Below are 13,610 nucleotides of genomic sequence, written 5' to 3' on the forward strand. Positions count from 1 at the left end.
AGATTTTTTACTGAAATCAACTCTAGTTACTTCAACTTCCAAGAAAGCTCTTCGGCAGCAAGCAGATTTCTCCCATTTCCTTTGGAAAGCTGAGAAAAACAAACCAGTAAGAAAGAAAACTCTTTCCGGAATGACAAAACTGAGCAAGGAAACTTTTAAATGGAAGTTCAGTCATACTGGCTTTCTGAAACACAACGCCCTTCCTGCATGCACTGAGTTTGCTGTTCTAGCGGCTTTACCAACTAATGCAGAGAAGGACAAAGCAGTAAACAAATCCCCTAAGCAGAGTGCCTCCAGGACCACATGCTCCTTCAGGCTGGGTGTGCTGCTCCACCCGAGCAGCTGCAGCCAGGAGTGGCTACAGGGAGCCAGCAGCTGCTGCCAGACTGAAATCAGATTTGTTAAAGACTGAAAGAATTCCTCCCCTCTTGCTCAAGCTCTCTGCACCTCCTTGGAGTCACCTAGCAGCAGTGCACACTCTTAGTCAGCATTTTTCCCTTAGATAGGTCACACTAAAAAAGCAAAACCAGTAGCAAAAGGGTCCTGTTCCAGAGTGATTTGCCACATTCTTAGATGCCAGGGTTCACTGCTATTCAGGCTAATGGCAGGAAGCGTACAAAGTTCTGTTGCAAAGGATAGATTTTACATCTTACCTTCCTTGAGTTGCAAATATGTTGTCTCCTAGAAGCTAACCCAGTTCTGGAAATTTTAGTAATGCAAAGTGATACTGTCCTGCTTTATATAATGTGTATCTTAAACAAAGAGCATCGGTGCAGGGTGCTACACAGCATAATAAGCATAAGAAGTTGAAGACTTTATTAAGCACAGCACAGCTGCATAATGTTTTACAGGTATTAGTTTCAAAGTACAACAGTCAGCAGGGCAGGGAAACCAGCCATTATGTTAATGGTTCAACTGTTCTGAAGCTTAATTTGCTCTTGCTCTGGAGCAAAAACAGGTCCAAAGAAAGTAGAAATATCTAGCTGCATTATTAGCATGATGACAATATGACTAAACTCAGAGCAAATTAGGCCCACTCTCTTCCTATGGCCAGCACTATTATGTTCTGAGCTCTTGATAGTAAAGAATGTATGCGCAAGACTTGGGATTACTGATCAGGTCAGAGAACACTACCTTGAACGCAGTTATTCTGCACACACAGGTGATGTAATGTAGTTCCCAGAAATTAAGGTCAATGGAAATAGAACATGGGCACAAGACATTGGTGTCGGCACAGTTTTTAGACTCAGGTCTGAACCATAAAAGTCAAATTCAGCCCTGAGACAAGTAGATAAAAAATTTCAGAGACATTAACGGACTTGTATCTGCCTTTCACATGCCTGTTCAGCAAGAGCACTGAGCACATGCTAATTTTGAGCGTGTACAAATATTCACCAAAGATGTTGGGAATAATCACATGCAAAAATAGGTGTTTCCTCAGGATTTATAAAAGGAACATAATTTATTTTTTTTTCTTTTTTCCTTATTTTCAAATGCTGTTAGATAGTGCTGTACAGATTCAAAAACTATAAATGAATTTTAATTAATTTTGTTAAAGAGAATTTCTTTAAGTTCTTATACATACATTTAGAGGAAGGAGGTAAAAGAGTGAAAATATAAATGTTGCAAATATATTATCATAAATAGTTTTTACAAATATTCTCACTAAAATTTTTGCAATTCTGCTTTTTTTTTCTGTTTTTTTTTTTCTTTTTTTTCGTTTTTTTTTTTTCCAGAGAGGAAACCAAAACACTGGTCACTAATTCAAGATTTTCATAACTGCTGCTTATAAAATAAAACAAATTATTTGTGAGTATATTTCCCTTTTGATAGATCTACTCTGATCATCCAGATCTCTATTTCACACCCACTAAGTGGGTATGTCCCCTTTTCTCTGCTACTCTACAATGCCTACTAGAGGTCATTTAGATGTTCCAGTCTGTTTTCAACACTGATATATTTTTTCTCACTCATTCTCCTCCAACTAGTTAGAACATGAATGAGTACCACTCTTCACTTACTTGTGGCTACCCATCCTTTACACAGACTCTGCTACTCTCCCTCAAAGGTCATCTAAGTGTGAGGATTTTTCTTAAGTTTCTTTTTGCATTCTACAGAAGTCACTACCATTTCCAAAAATTACAGCAACTTAAGGTACTCTAACACATCAGAAAAGTTCAGCCTATTGTCATCTTTAACCTGGTCACAAACATGTTTTTACATGCTGCCAAGACTGGTCACACTGTATTTATAAATACAGTATAAACAATTGTTACCCTGAAATGACCCAAAGGCAAAAGAGCTGCAGACATGAAATAGTAATTCCACAGAATTATTAATTTCATAGAGGCTGTCAGTGAGGATGGGTGACCAGGGAGGAATACAGAGACATTGTCCAAGCATGCAAATATGACATCAGGAAAGCTAAAGCCCAGTTAGAATTGAATCTGTCCAGGGATGTAAAAGACAACAAAGAAGGGCTTTACATATGTGACAAAAGGAAGACCAGAGGAAATATGGGCTCACTGCTGAATTACACTGGCCACCCAGTTACAGAGGACCTGAGAAAAGTGAGCTACCAAATGCCTTCTTTGGCTCAGTCATTACCAGAATGACTGGCCTTCAGGAATCCCAGGTCCTGGAGACCAGGAGAAAAGACTGAAGCAAGGTAGATGCACCCTTGGTGGAAAAGGACCAGGTCAGGGAATATTTATGCATGCTGGACATACTAAATCCATGGGCCCTGACAGGATGTAGCCATGAGTGTTGAGGGAGCTGGCAGATGTCATTGTGAGGCCACTCTTGATAAGCTTTGATCAAACATGGTGACTGGGAGAAGTGGCTAAAGACTGAAGGAAAGCAAATGTCTCTCCTAACATCAACAAGAGCAAGAAGAAGGACCCAGGAAACTACAGAGTGATCAGCCTCGTCTTGATCCTTGAGAAGATGATGAAGCAGCTAATCCTGGAAAACATTTCCAGGAACAAGAAAATCATCAGCAGTTGTCAGCATGGATTCCCCAAGAGGGTCATGCTTGACCAACTTGATAAACAACTATGATTATGTGACTGGCCTGGGAGAAAAGGCAAGAACAGTGAATATTGTATACCTAGGCTTCAGTAAAGCTTTTGACACTGTCCCCTATATTTTCCTCACAGAGAGGCTGTTAATGTGTGGGCTGGATGAGGTGAGGTTTCAAAACTATCTGTATGGCTGAGCCCAGAGAGTGGTGACCAGTGGCATGATGTCTAGTCTGAGGCCAATTTGTGATTCTGTGGTTTTTGTGAAAGTCACCATTTTCAAAGCTATTTGGACTTGTAATTGTAGCATTTACAAGGTCACTGGCCATAACGGTGATATCCTTGATAAAATTTACTTAGTTCACATTGTTCCTAATGGAAACAGGTTGTTTATTTTCTCTAAGGAAGCTGATTAATATACTGTGCAAAGCACAATATCATCAGTAGAGTGGTCCCTAGCAGAAAAAAAAGACTCTGTTTATTTCCTTAAGGCAGTGTAAAGGAAACTACCTATTTTATTCAATATGAGTCATTATACAGAGCTAAAACTTATGAAATAGAAAAAGAAACAAAACACCTACAGAAACACATCTCTGAAAAGTCAGCAAAATTGGGGTACTCATGTAATATATGAATGTGTTTTTATTTCACTTAAAGGTAAAGGTTGCAAATTATAAAACTGGGATCAGATTCAAGAACAAGCCTGTATGTTCTGCCTTATCTTCAATGAAGCATGAACACGGTCTTTTACGGAAATCAAAGTAGACTGAGAAATAATCAGTGATAGTTGCTCTAGATTTATAAACAGCTGTTAAACAGAATTTGGTCTTTACATTGCCATCATAGAGAGTAAGAAACAGTTGAGGCCTGTGACTCTTGAGTCTCTTTCCTTATATTTTGTTTTCCAAGAACTGCTATATGACATTTTGTGCTCTGCTCAATGCTAGTTGAGAGAAAAAATGAAATGTTCTCTGTTCATGAAGACTCTATTTGTATTAGTTTTTTGGTTATCCTTACCTAAAGCAATATTTAACCTTGACATAAATTAACAATGCTACTAATTGTACCTGCTAAAAATTTGGATGCATCAAACCAAAAGCTCTTGAACAGAATAGAAGCGTATCCTTGGTGTTACCTGTCGCAGTAACTCCTCCTGATGCATCCTAATTCGCTCCCTCTCCATTTGGATTCTCTGGAGCCTCAACTTCTGCTGCTGCTGCTGCTGTGTGGTCAGTGCACTGGGCATGTTCAACAGCCCTGGCTGTGGGGTCTGGGGAGGACGACTTTGCTGTGAGATAGCTGTGCTGTGTGTTATTTGGTGTTGGTGATTCATAACTGTGGGAAAGAAAAGAAATCAAGTCTGATTAAGAACAATTGTACTTTAAGGTAACAGAATGCCTACGACACATATTGCTCATCTACCGTGAGTATAGCATCATTAGAATTATTTACTTCTAATGATTGAGAGAACTATGCTACCTGGCAAGATCTGATACTAGTAATTACTTAATAAATAATCTGAAATGTTTTATATGTGTATAAAACTTAAATACTTAAGATACAGCAAGTATTTAAAGTCATATTTTGAGTAATCCGATCCAGTGGAAGTTGTCCCTGCTCATGGAAGGGAGGTTAGAACTGGGCGATCTTTAAGGTCCCTTCTAACTCAAACCATTCTATGATTCTATGATCCTGGTATGTTCAAATATTTACCTAGTCATAGGTAGTAAATGATATGCAAACTTTTTAATTGAAAACTTCTCTATAAATGTGTACCTATAACATGCAGTGAGCTAGCTAGATGTTTTTGGTAATCATGCCACAAAGCCAAAATAATCAACTGGAGCTTTTACCAGGAGGTATCACTTGTACATAGAAACAGAAACGCCCCATCTCTCTAAAGATGTTTCCCTATTTGTAGTGGGGAAAAAACAGGAGGAAAATGAGACAAAGCAGGGTGGCTGCACAGCCTCTTTTGTACCTCCATTTTGTTGATAGTATGTGACAATGGTTAGTATTGGTAGAAAGAAAAGTAAGTTACTCTAAGAGTTAGGTTTCATTGGACCTCCATTTTATTTTTGAGTAAAATACATCGGTTCTCAGCAATGCAATGCCTTTTGTGTGCCATAGAATGAACAGTTCTTTTCTTCCTCCGCATTTCCAGTAAAAAATACATACAGTGCCTAAAGCCAGTCTGGATAACAAGTGATAGCCACATACTGCTTTAAAATTGACATTTGTGTAAGGATTCTTTCACTAGTGAGGCAATAATATAATTAACAAAGCTCTACTGTTTTAACAAGAATATAAGGTACTAAAACACTTCCTAAAAAAGGTACAATGTCTTTCTTTCCGAAGGACTATGATTTGTATTTTCCTTTTTGTCTTTCACTCATTGCTCTTACCATATGAAAACAGAAATCTCAACTCAGTTCTCTGCTTCTCAGACCTGGATATTAATGTTGTGCATATCACTGACCTTGAAGGATATGGTAGAGCAATCCCTCTTGAAAGTGTGCATTGAAAGAAATGGGTTGATGATTTTAAAGCCTGGATCAAATGTATGATACCCATACAATGCAAAATATTGATCTTAACTCACTCTACTAGTCCCAAGTTAAAAAATTAAAAGGAAAAAAAAAAAAAAGAGAGAGAGAGGTTGACTTCTTGCTAGTTAGTTTTTTGCCAAATTGGGTGTTGTTTGTTTTTCTGCAATTGGAATAAAGCAGGTACACAGGCATTGGGCCAGCATAAACTTTGCCTTGCTTCATTTGACAAATTTATTGACATGTGCTCACATAGATCTGAACTGACTCTTAAATTCTGGGTGATCCAGCAACACTTAGGTCCAGCACTATGGAACCACTTGGGAGTGCAGCTGCATGACATTTTAGCTTCAGAAGCAAATTCAGCTCAAGAAATAATCCAAGCTAAAAGCAGCTCTGCAGCAATATAACGTTCCTACTGATTCAGTGTATGTGTGGCCCACAAACAGCTGCATCCACACAAATGACATCATGCTTCCACATGAAACCAGGGTTATTGACTGCAATCACCTCTTGCACATTCATCTGCTTCCTCCTCCCCATGTTATCCTTTTTCTGTGGTTATATTTCTAAGAAACAACAAAAATTCATGCTACTTCCAATAAAAGGGACTTACATCATCTGTGTTTGATAGAGCTACAGCTATGAGAATTTTTTACAAGTTTCAGTACAGGAGATATATAGAAGGCAAAGGACTAGGTAGGAGCGATCCTCAACCAACTCCATACCATTTGCGTTATTTGGCAATGCTCCTGTTTCTGTCAGCGCCTTTCTTCTCAGAGGTTTGTAGGTCTGAAACCTCTGGACATACGTCCAGAGAGAAACAACTCTGTTCAAAACTGCCACTAATTGGAATGAGTTCTAAAAAGCCATTGAGTTGAGTAATAGGGACAAATTCACCAGATGTCATTTGAACCTGACGACACCACATTTTTCTCCAGCATACGCTGCTTCAAGAAAAAAAGGGATTCAGGTAACTCTTCATTCACTTTCAATACTGGACACCTATCTTAGCAGCAGACTTTATGAATAGACTCAGAAACAGCAAATATAGAGAAGTCATGTGTCTGTGCTTTCAAATGAGTACAGATAGTTTTGTTAAGGTATCTTCTAAAGTACATGTATGACAAAATCTATCTTAAAATGTAGCATTAACTTGATACAGTGATAAAATCACTTTTTTTTTTTTTTTCAAAACCAGGTAATAAATGCACAGATGGTAAGGCCCAGGTTTTGATCTTATTAGCCACATAACAGCACTGTGCCACTTGAATTATTCTTGAGTGCATCACGATCACGTTGCACAGGCAAATTTAGGATTCATTTAGGACCCAGGTGGTCTACTTTTGCAAAGACAGATCTAGTTTGTGTGTGTGTGCATGGACACATAATGCAAATTAATCTAACCTAGCTCAAAACAAATATTAACTGGAAATAAAAATAGTGTAAAACGGTTATGCAACTCATTATAGAAAACAAAATGAAACTAAAATCTGGGACATTCCACAGCACTTTCCACAGCAACTGCTGCATTCAGCTGTTCTAAAAATATATCTGAAGGGTCAAAATGTTACTTGTACAGTAATAAAACAGCTGAGTCTGGGAATGAACTGATGTGTAATTAAATAACAGCAGGTTTGCAAGTGTTCTTCTGCTTCAGTTCAACTGAAAGGCAATATACGTTGTTATGAACAAGCCTTTAATGTGTTAGGTTTTAGAGCTTTTCTATACCAGCAGTTCAAATGCTATGGCATGTGGAATGTGTCTTCAACTTCCATGCTTAGCTTCTTCTTGTTCATAGTGTTAAGAATCGCATCCAGCATTGATAACATCCAGATAGGTCCGGAGTGAAATACAGTGAATTTTGAAAGTGCCAACCATAAGGTTTAGTCATGGTGCAGATTTATTTTATTACTTCTGCATATCAGGACTAGCCATATCTAATAGGCATGGATTACTCATGTGCTATACCTAGTTTGGGTCTAGAAAGAGCTTTATTACCTGTAGGTGGTGCAAAGCCCACACTAGTAAATCCTTCCAGGGCCTGTGGAAAGCAAGCAGACATATCTAAACTTTCTTTGCAATGTGCTTCCAGAATCAGAAGTTCTGGAGAATATAGCACAGATATGCCAGTGTGTCCTTCAATGTGATTTCTCCAGAGGCAATGTAGATGCCATCTGATCCCCAAGTAAAGCCTCCTGGAACCCACAGACTGCAGCACAGAGCCACCCACTTCATTCTGTGGAAGTGCATTAGCACCAGCTTTGAGAGGACCATAAGAGACTTGGGCTAGATCTTCACACAGTATCAGATTTGTGGTTCGCTACATGATGCTCCTAAGTTAAAGACAGCTATACTACATGAATACAGACAGGCTTGTGCTGAAAACTGCAGCTTCCTACATCAACAGCTATTATCTGTAAGAAATTCTTATGTGAGAAAATCAGGAGACCTAAAGAAACATCCAGGTCAAAGAACATAAATTAAGTTTACCAACGATAAGTGATCTTTCCAGGTTCCCTGCAGACTTAGTGATAGCTGGAATACTCAAGATAAATGATGCACAGAAAGGAAATGCCATCATGTTACAGACAAATCCAGAGGCAACAGAGAGAGGCGCTGGCAGTACTAATGCAAAACTTCCAGCTCTCTTAGTCTTCCTAAATGAACTAACAGCCCAGAAATCCTGCAGTTTGGCAGAGCAGTTAAAGCTACTGAATGATCCATCAGAAAACCTAATGAAGTAGTGCTGTTCAAGCTGCAAACAATGGCATTTGCCACTGGAGTTTTGACAGATGAAGAAAGGGTAAAAGGACTTCTTAGTGGACTGAACAATTCCATTACACAAATAGTTGCATACAAAGCTTTGAGATGGTTCGCAGAAATGTGCATATGTTGCACATTGCATCTGAGTACATGGGACAAATACAACAATTTGGAGTTTACTGGGCAGGGGTTGTTCAATGTGTTCTGAATGTGCACTAAAGCCATCCAGAGCTTTGAAAATCACAGTCACCATGCTATGGTGGGTTGGCCACCCCCAGGCAGCAATTAAACACCCACCCTGTCACACCCTAGCCCCACACAACGGGGTGGGGGAAAGGATTGGAAGAATTAAAGCATGAACAAAATGTGCATTGAGATAAAGACAGTTTATTAAGTGAACCAAAGCTGTGCATGCAAGCAAAGAATAATAAAAAAAAATAATTCAGTATTTCCCATTGGCAGGCAGTTTAGCCACTTCCTAAAAAGGAGGGCCCCAGCACTTGCACAGGTTACTTGGGAAGACAAATGCCACAACCATTAATGTCCCCCCCTTCCTCCTCCTTTCCTTAGCCTTTTATGGCTGAGCACAAGGCCACGCAGTATGGAATGTCCCTTTGATCAGTTCAAGCCAGCAGTCTCCTCCCAGCTTCTGGTGCATCCCAGCTTGCTGGTGGCGGGGCAGCTGTGTGTGGTGGTGGGAAATAGTGGGGTTAAGAAGAAAGCCTCCATCCACACTGTGCAAGCTCTGCTCGGCAACAGCCAAAACACTGCTCCGTTATCAGCACTGTTCTGGTCAGGAATCCAAAACACAGCACCATACCAGCTGCTATGAAATTAATTCCGTCCCAGCTAAACACAGCACAAAAGCACAGCAAATGCATAAGACATTAATTGTTTCTGTCAAGTGCTGGACTTTCAGTTCAGGTACAATATAGCTGATCTGGTATAGCCTGCAGCACCTTCCAGTCAGGACGCCGGAACTCATAATTCAAAACAAATATAAAAAAATCTTTAAACTCTACCCAAGTGATGTCTGGATAAAAAAGGAAGCCAGATCTAGAGACAACTGGACATACTGCAACTCCACTGAGGCAGCTTCTCCACCGGAGATGAGGTTGCAGATGTTGTCCAATATCTCAAACTTTTTGACTGCACACAGTGACCATGGCAAAACAAATCTGGGCATAAACCGAAATAAACTAGCAAGTGATTTGCATTTTGCTAAATATGAAAAATTATCACCCCAAACCAATCTTTGTTACAGAAAACATCTTTATAAATTGTAAAGCTAAACAATCTGATCTTACTGGTCCTGTGTATGCTTCTCAACATTTTATGACAGAAAATATGACTGCCTCCTTTCACTGCGGCAAAAAAAACTATGGAAGCTCTGAAATGATACATTTAATATGGTTGAACCTTCTGTAGAATAAATTAAAAGCAAGATTCAGTTTTGCTGGAAACTCTTTCTGTGACCTGTTTTGTGTTGAGCATCATCACATATTTTTACCTAATTTATGCTTGTGAAAATGACACTGAGGTTTACAAATCCATGCAAATTAAAACTGCCTTAGACAGGGCAATTCCAAAAGTCTCAACAGACTATTTGATTCTCGCTATTATTACACCCTAGTTAGTACAGTAATTAATAATGAAGCATGCTTTCATATATAATTACTTGCATCCTTCTAGACATTTTCTTTACAGAATCAATACCAATAAAATCTGTGGTCACATTTATCTACCATACAATTGTGGCAACACTTATGATCACTTAAAAATACGTCCCCCTCTTTTTCCTCTACAGCTTCCCTTCCCTACCCTCTTCCCTGCCTCGTATTTCCTGTTCAAAACACTGTATGTAACACCAGGTAGGTCTTATCCCACAAAGCTATCTACCTGGGCAAAAACCACCATCCAGACAGAACTCCAATCTCTTCAAAAGCAAAGTATGATCACATATTACAAGACAAAGAGGTCTCACTGCTTTCAAATTCTTACTATGTGAGTTCTTCAAACAACAAGAAGAAAAATATTTTTGAGAAGAAAATAAGTTGCTTTTCTGAAAGGTAAGCTACAATGATATGCATAGGCATAACGAAAAATTATAGTACCTGAAAATATCTTCAGACATGTTTGGTATGTCTTATATTGCCTAGATTTAAAATTAATAGCGAATCTGTAAATATACAAGTTGGAATAAAAATAATCTCAACAATGGAAAAACCACCCCTGGGTGGTATATATGCAAGCTTATTTTGGGAAAAGTCTTTTACTTCACTGCTTTTCCTGGAACTAGCCCAAACTGTTACTGATTCTCTTTTACCATTCTCAAGTGAATTCCTGTACTGAAAAGTCCAGTAACACTTTTTTGTATGTAGCTGATAACTCTTTGTCAATTAAGGTTTGAATGAGCCCAGCCAAGTCAAAGGAAGGTCTTGTGCCAACTGCTGTGTGCAACGTAACAGTACAACAACATTCTACAAATCTCTGTTCCATAGGATATAATTGTACGCCACATTTTTGTGCTACTTACTTGGCTTTATTATTGACTGCTCTGTTATATTTGAATTCTGAATTTACATTAGAATATTATGAGGAACATAACAGAGTTTGAGTTAAAATAGAAGAACTTGCAGTTTAAGCTCAGACTAGGTTGTCCAATATGAATACCAATTTCAGTTCAACGACACATCTAATAAATAAGTAATGCCTTAACAGCTCTTTTCAGCCTGTGTTTTGGGAGGCCTTAGAACTTCTGGACTGATTCCGAGGGGTCCAAGGATAACTAACATCTTCAGAAAGCTTAAATTCCCTAGGCAGGGTTTGCTATTCCCACTGGAAGATTTCTAAGGTTCTGCAAACAAACAAAAAATTTAAGAAGAAACATTCTACCACCATATGGTAAAGGAGATTGGATATAACATAGCAGATCAAAAGTAGTCATCCTTATAGCAGACTGATTTAAGGTGCCCTTGAATTCAGTTCTCTTGGGAGAAACAAATTTGTTTTGTAATATGAAATAAGTCTTTTCATTAAACAGCTGTTACACAACTTTCTAGCTCAAATTAAAGTGAATAAAAATGTAGAGCTAAGTTCCAAACCTGGAGTATTTGGTCACAGTCACACTGCAGTCCATGGAATTATGAAGACCTATTTCACATCTTGATTAGTCCTATGTAATTCCCTTTTTCCAGTTAGATGAAACATGAAACAATTATTTTATTGGTCTTATTTATTTTTAAATTAATAATGGTATTCTAGCAAATCAGGTTTTCTGGCATTGTGTGAGACCTTTCTGTTACATACTAAGTTCTGGGTACATACTAGGCAAGGATTATTTTGTGGGCAAGACAATTTGCAAGTCATGGAAGCCAAAACATGCAAGCATAAATTGTTTCTGACACACGTGTTGAAACGATTGTAACAACTTTTATGATTTTAGGGTCAAAAGTGTCTCGATGCAATTCAGGATCTTTTTCTCTACGCTGTTTACGGGCAGTCCAGAGACTAATTCATACGAGCTGGCCAGTGCCTGGTGTCCTTTACACAACACCGTTTGATGAAAACCACGTCTATAGAAGTGAAAAAAATACAAGAAAAAATAAAGAACCCAGACATATTACAATTTTGACTTAGTCACGATATTGTGAGGAAAAAAAGACTAGGCTCCCCTCCTCTTCTCTCTCTCTTTCTGCCAACAAAGAACTGCTTGTTTCACTTATTTCCCAGAAACAGCATTAGCCTTCCAACAAGGTCAGCAAAAAATGCTGCTTTTCAGTTCTAGTGCATTTTGTTCCAAAAATCTGCGAAGTATTAAACCAAAAAGTTGTACTAAGCAGTTGTACTTTCTTTATGGACCCAGTACATATAGAGTCCATTATTCAGATTTCTGGGCAGAAAATAGCTATGCAGAAATTTCTCACAGTTTGAATCGTTATGTTCATTTCTATGATATGCACATGTAACTACTTTTTCCTGTCTTCAATGTGTCAAGATTAAAAAAATAAAATAAAATAAATGCAGGTGCAGCATCAAAGCTATGATTTAGCAGGAAATTATTTCGAAGTTTACAGATTGACTCTGTAGGAACTTAGGTACTTCCTTTTAAATAACCTAATTAAAAACAACAAATAACAGTGGGGAATGCTTGACTGAGGAAGGACAGCATTGATGTTAACGACCAATTATTGATAACCTTTATTATTTAAAATATGTATTAAATATTTTTTTTTTGCTTTCAATTGTTTCATGAAATCTTTAGCTTTTACATTCCATCTAGTTTTCAACTGTGAAAATGACTAGTCTTTCACTAGCACATGTTTAGATTATTATTAACCCTGAAGGGAAATGCTTACAACAACTGGAACCTCTTGATGTTGAAATTAAAAATTGCTAGATTTTTAAAAAAATACCAACATTTCTTAAACACATCAACTTTTAACATTTCAGATTTACTAGACAGTTGGCTGCTGGTGTAAAGGTCTTTATCTGTGTAATAGGCAAGAAAGGTTTATCTCACAGGGGCAAATGGGTTCTGGGACAGGAATCAGCAGGGTTCATTTGGAGAACTTTAAACCAGCTTCGAAGATGGATAGGGTTGTAGCTGGGCTTGCACCAGTGGGGCAGTGCTGTAGCACTGAGGGAGACCATGAGGTCTTAGGACCATGCGGTCCCTAGGGTGAAATCATCGTGCTCAGCTTACTCCCTGAAGTGCCTGTACACCAATGCATGCAGTATGGGGAATAGGCAAAAGGAGTTAGAAATCCATGTTCAGTCAGGAAATTATGATCTTGTGGCAATTACAGAGGTGGCAATTACATGGTGGGACAGCTCACATGACTGTCATAGATGGATATGTCCTGCTCAGGAAAGACAGGCCAGCAAGGCAAGGTGGTGGAGTTGCTCTTTATATGAGTGCTTACTTGTATTGAGTACTGTCCAGGGCCAGATGAGGAGTGAGCTGAGATTCTGTGGGTGAGAATTAAGGGACAGGCTGGTGTGGGTGATACTGTTGTGGGTGTCTATTATTACAGACCACGAGATCAGGATGAGGAAGTTGACGAGGCCTTCTACAGGCAGCTGATAGCAGCCTTATGATTACAGATCCTGATTACAGATCCTTGGGGATTTCAACTATTCTGACATTTGCTGGAAGGCCTACTCAGCCATCCATCTGCAGTCCAGGAGGTTCCTCCAGTGCATTGATGAAAAATTCCTGATGCAAATGGTGGATGTGCCAATTAGGAGAGGAGCGCCGCTGGATCTTGTCCTCACT

The 13,610-nt window shown here is 38.7% G+C and overlaps 1 protein-coding gene across 1 annotated transcript in view; it reads right to left on the reverse strand.

The window, feature by feature from the left end:
- The window catches only part of WWTR1 (WW domain containing transcription regulator 1), a 64,873-nt gene that overhangs the window by 6,686 nt on the left and 44,577 nt on the right, over positions 1-13,610 (reverse strand). The window contains exon 3 of the mRNA XM_027463969.3: positions 4,156-4,355. Within this exon, the coding sequence (XP_027319770.2) occupies positions 4,156-4,355 (200 nt within the window). The remainder of the gene's footprint in view (positions 1-4,155; positions 4,356-13,610) is intronic.

This window comes from Anas platyrhynchos, chromosome 9 (assembly GCF_047663525.1).
Source record: "Anas platyrhynchos isolate ZD024472 breed Pekin duck chromosome 9, IASCAAS_PekinDuck_T2T, whole genome shotgun sequence".
NCBI lineage: Eukaryota > Metazoa > Chordata > Aves > Anseriformes > Anatidae > Anas > Anas platyrhynchos.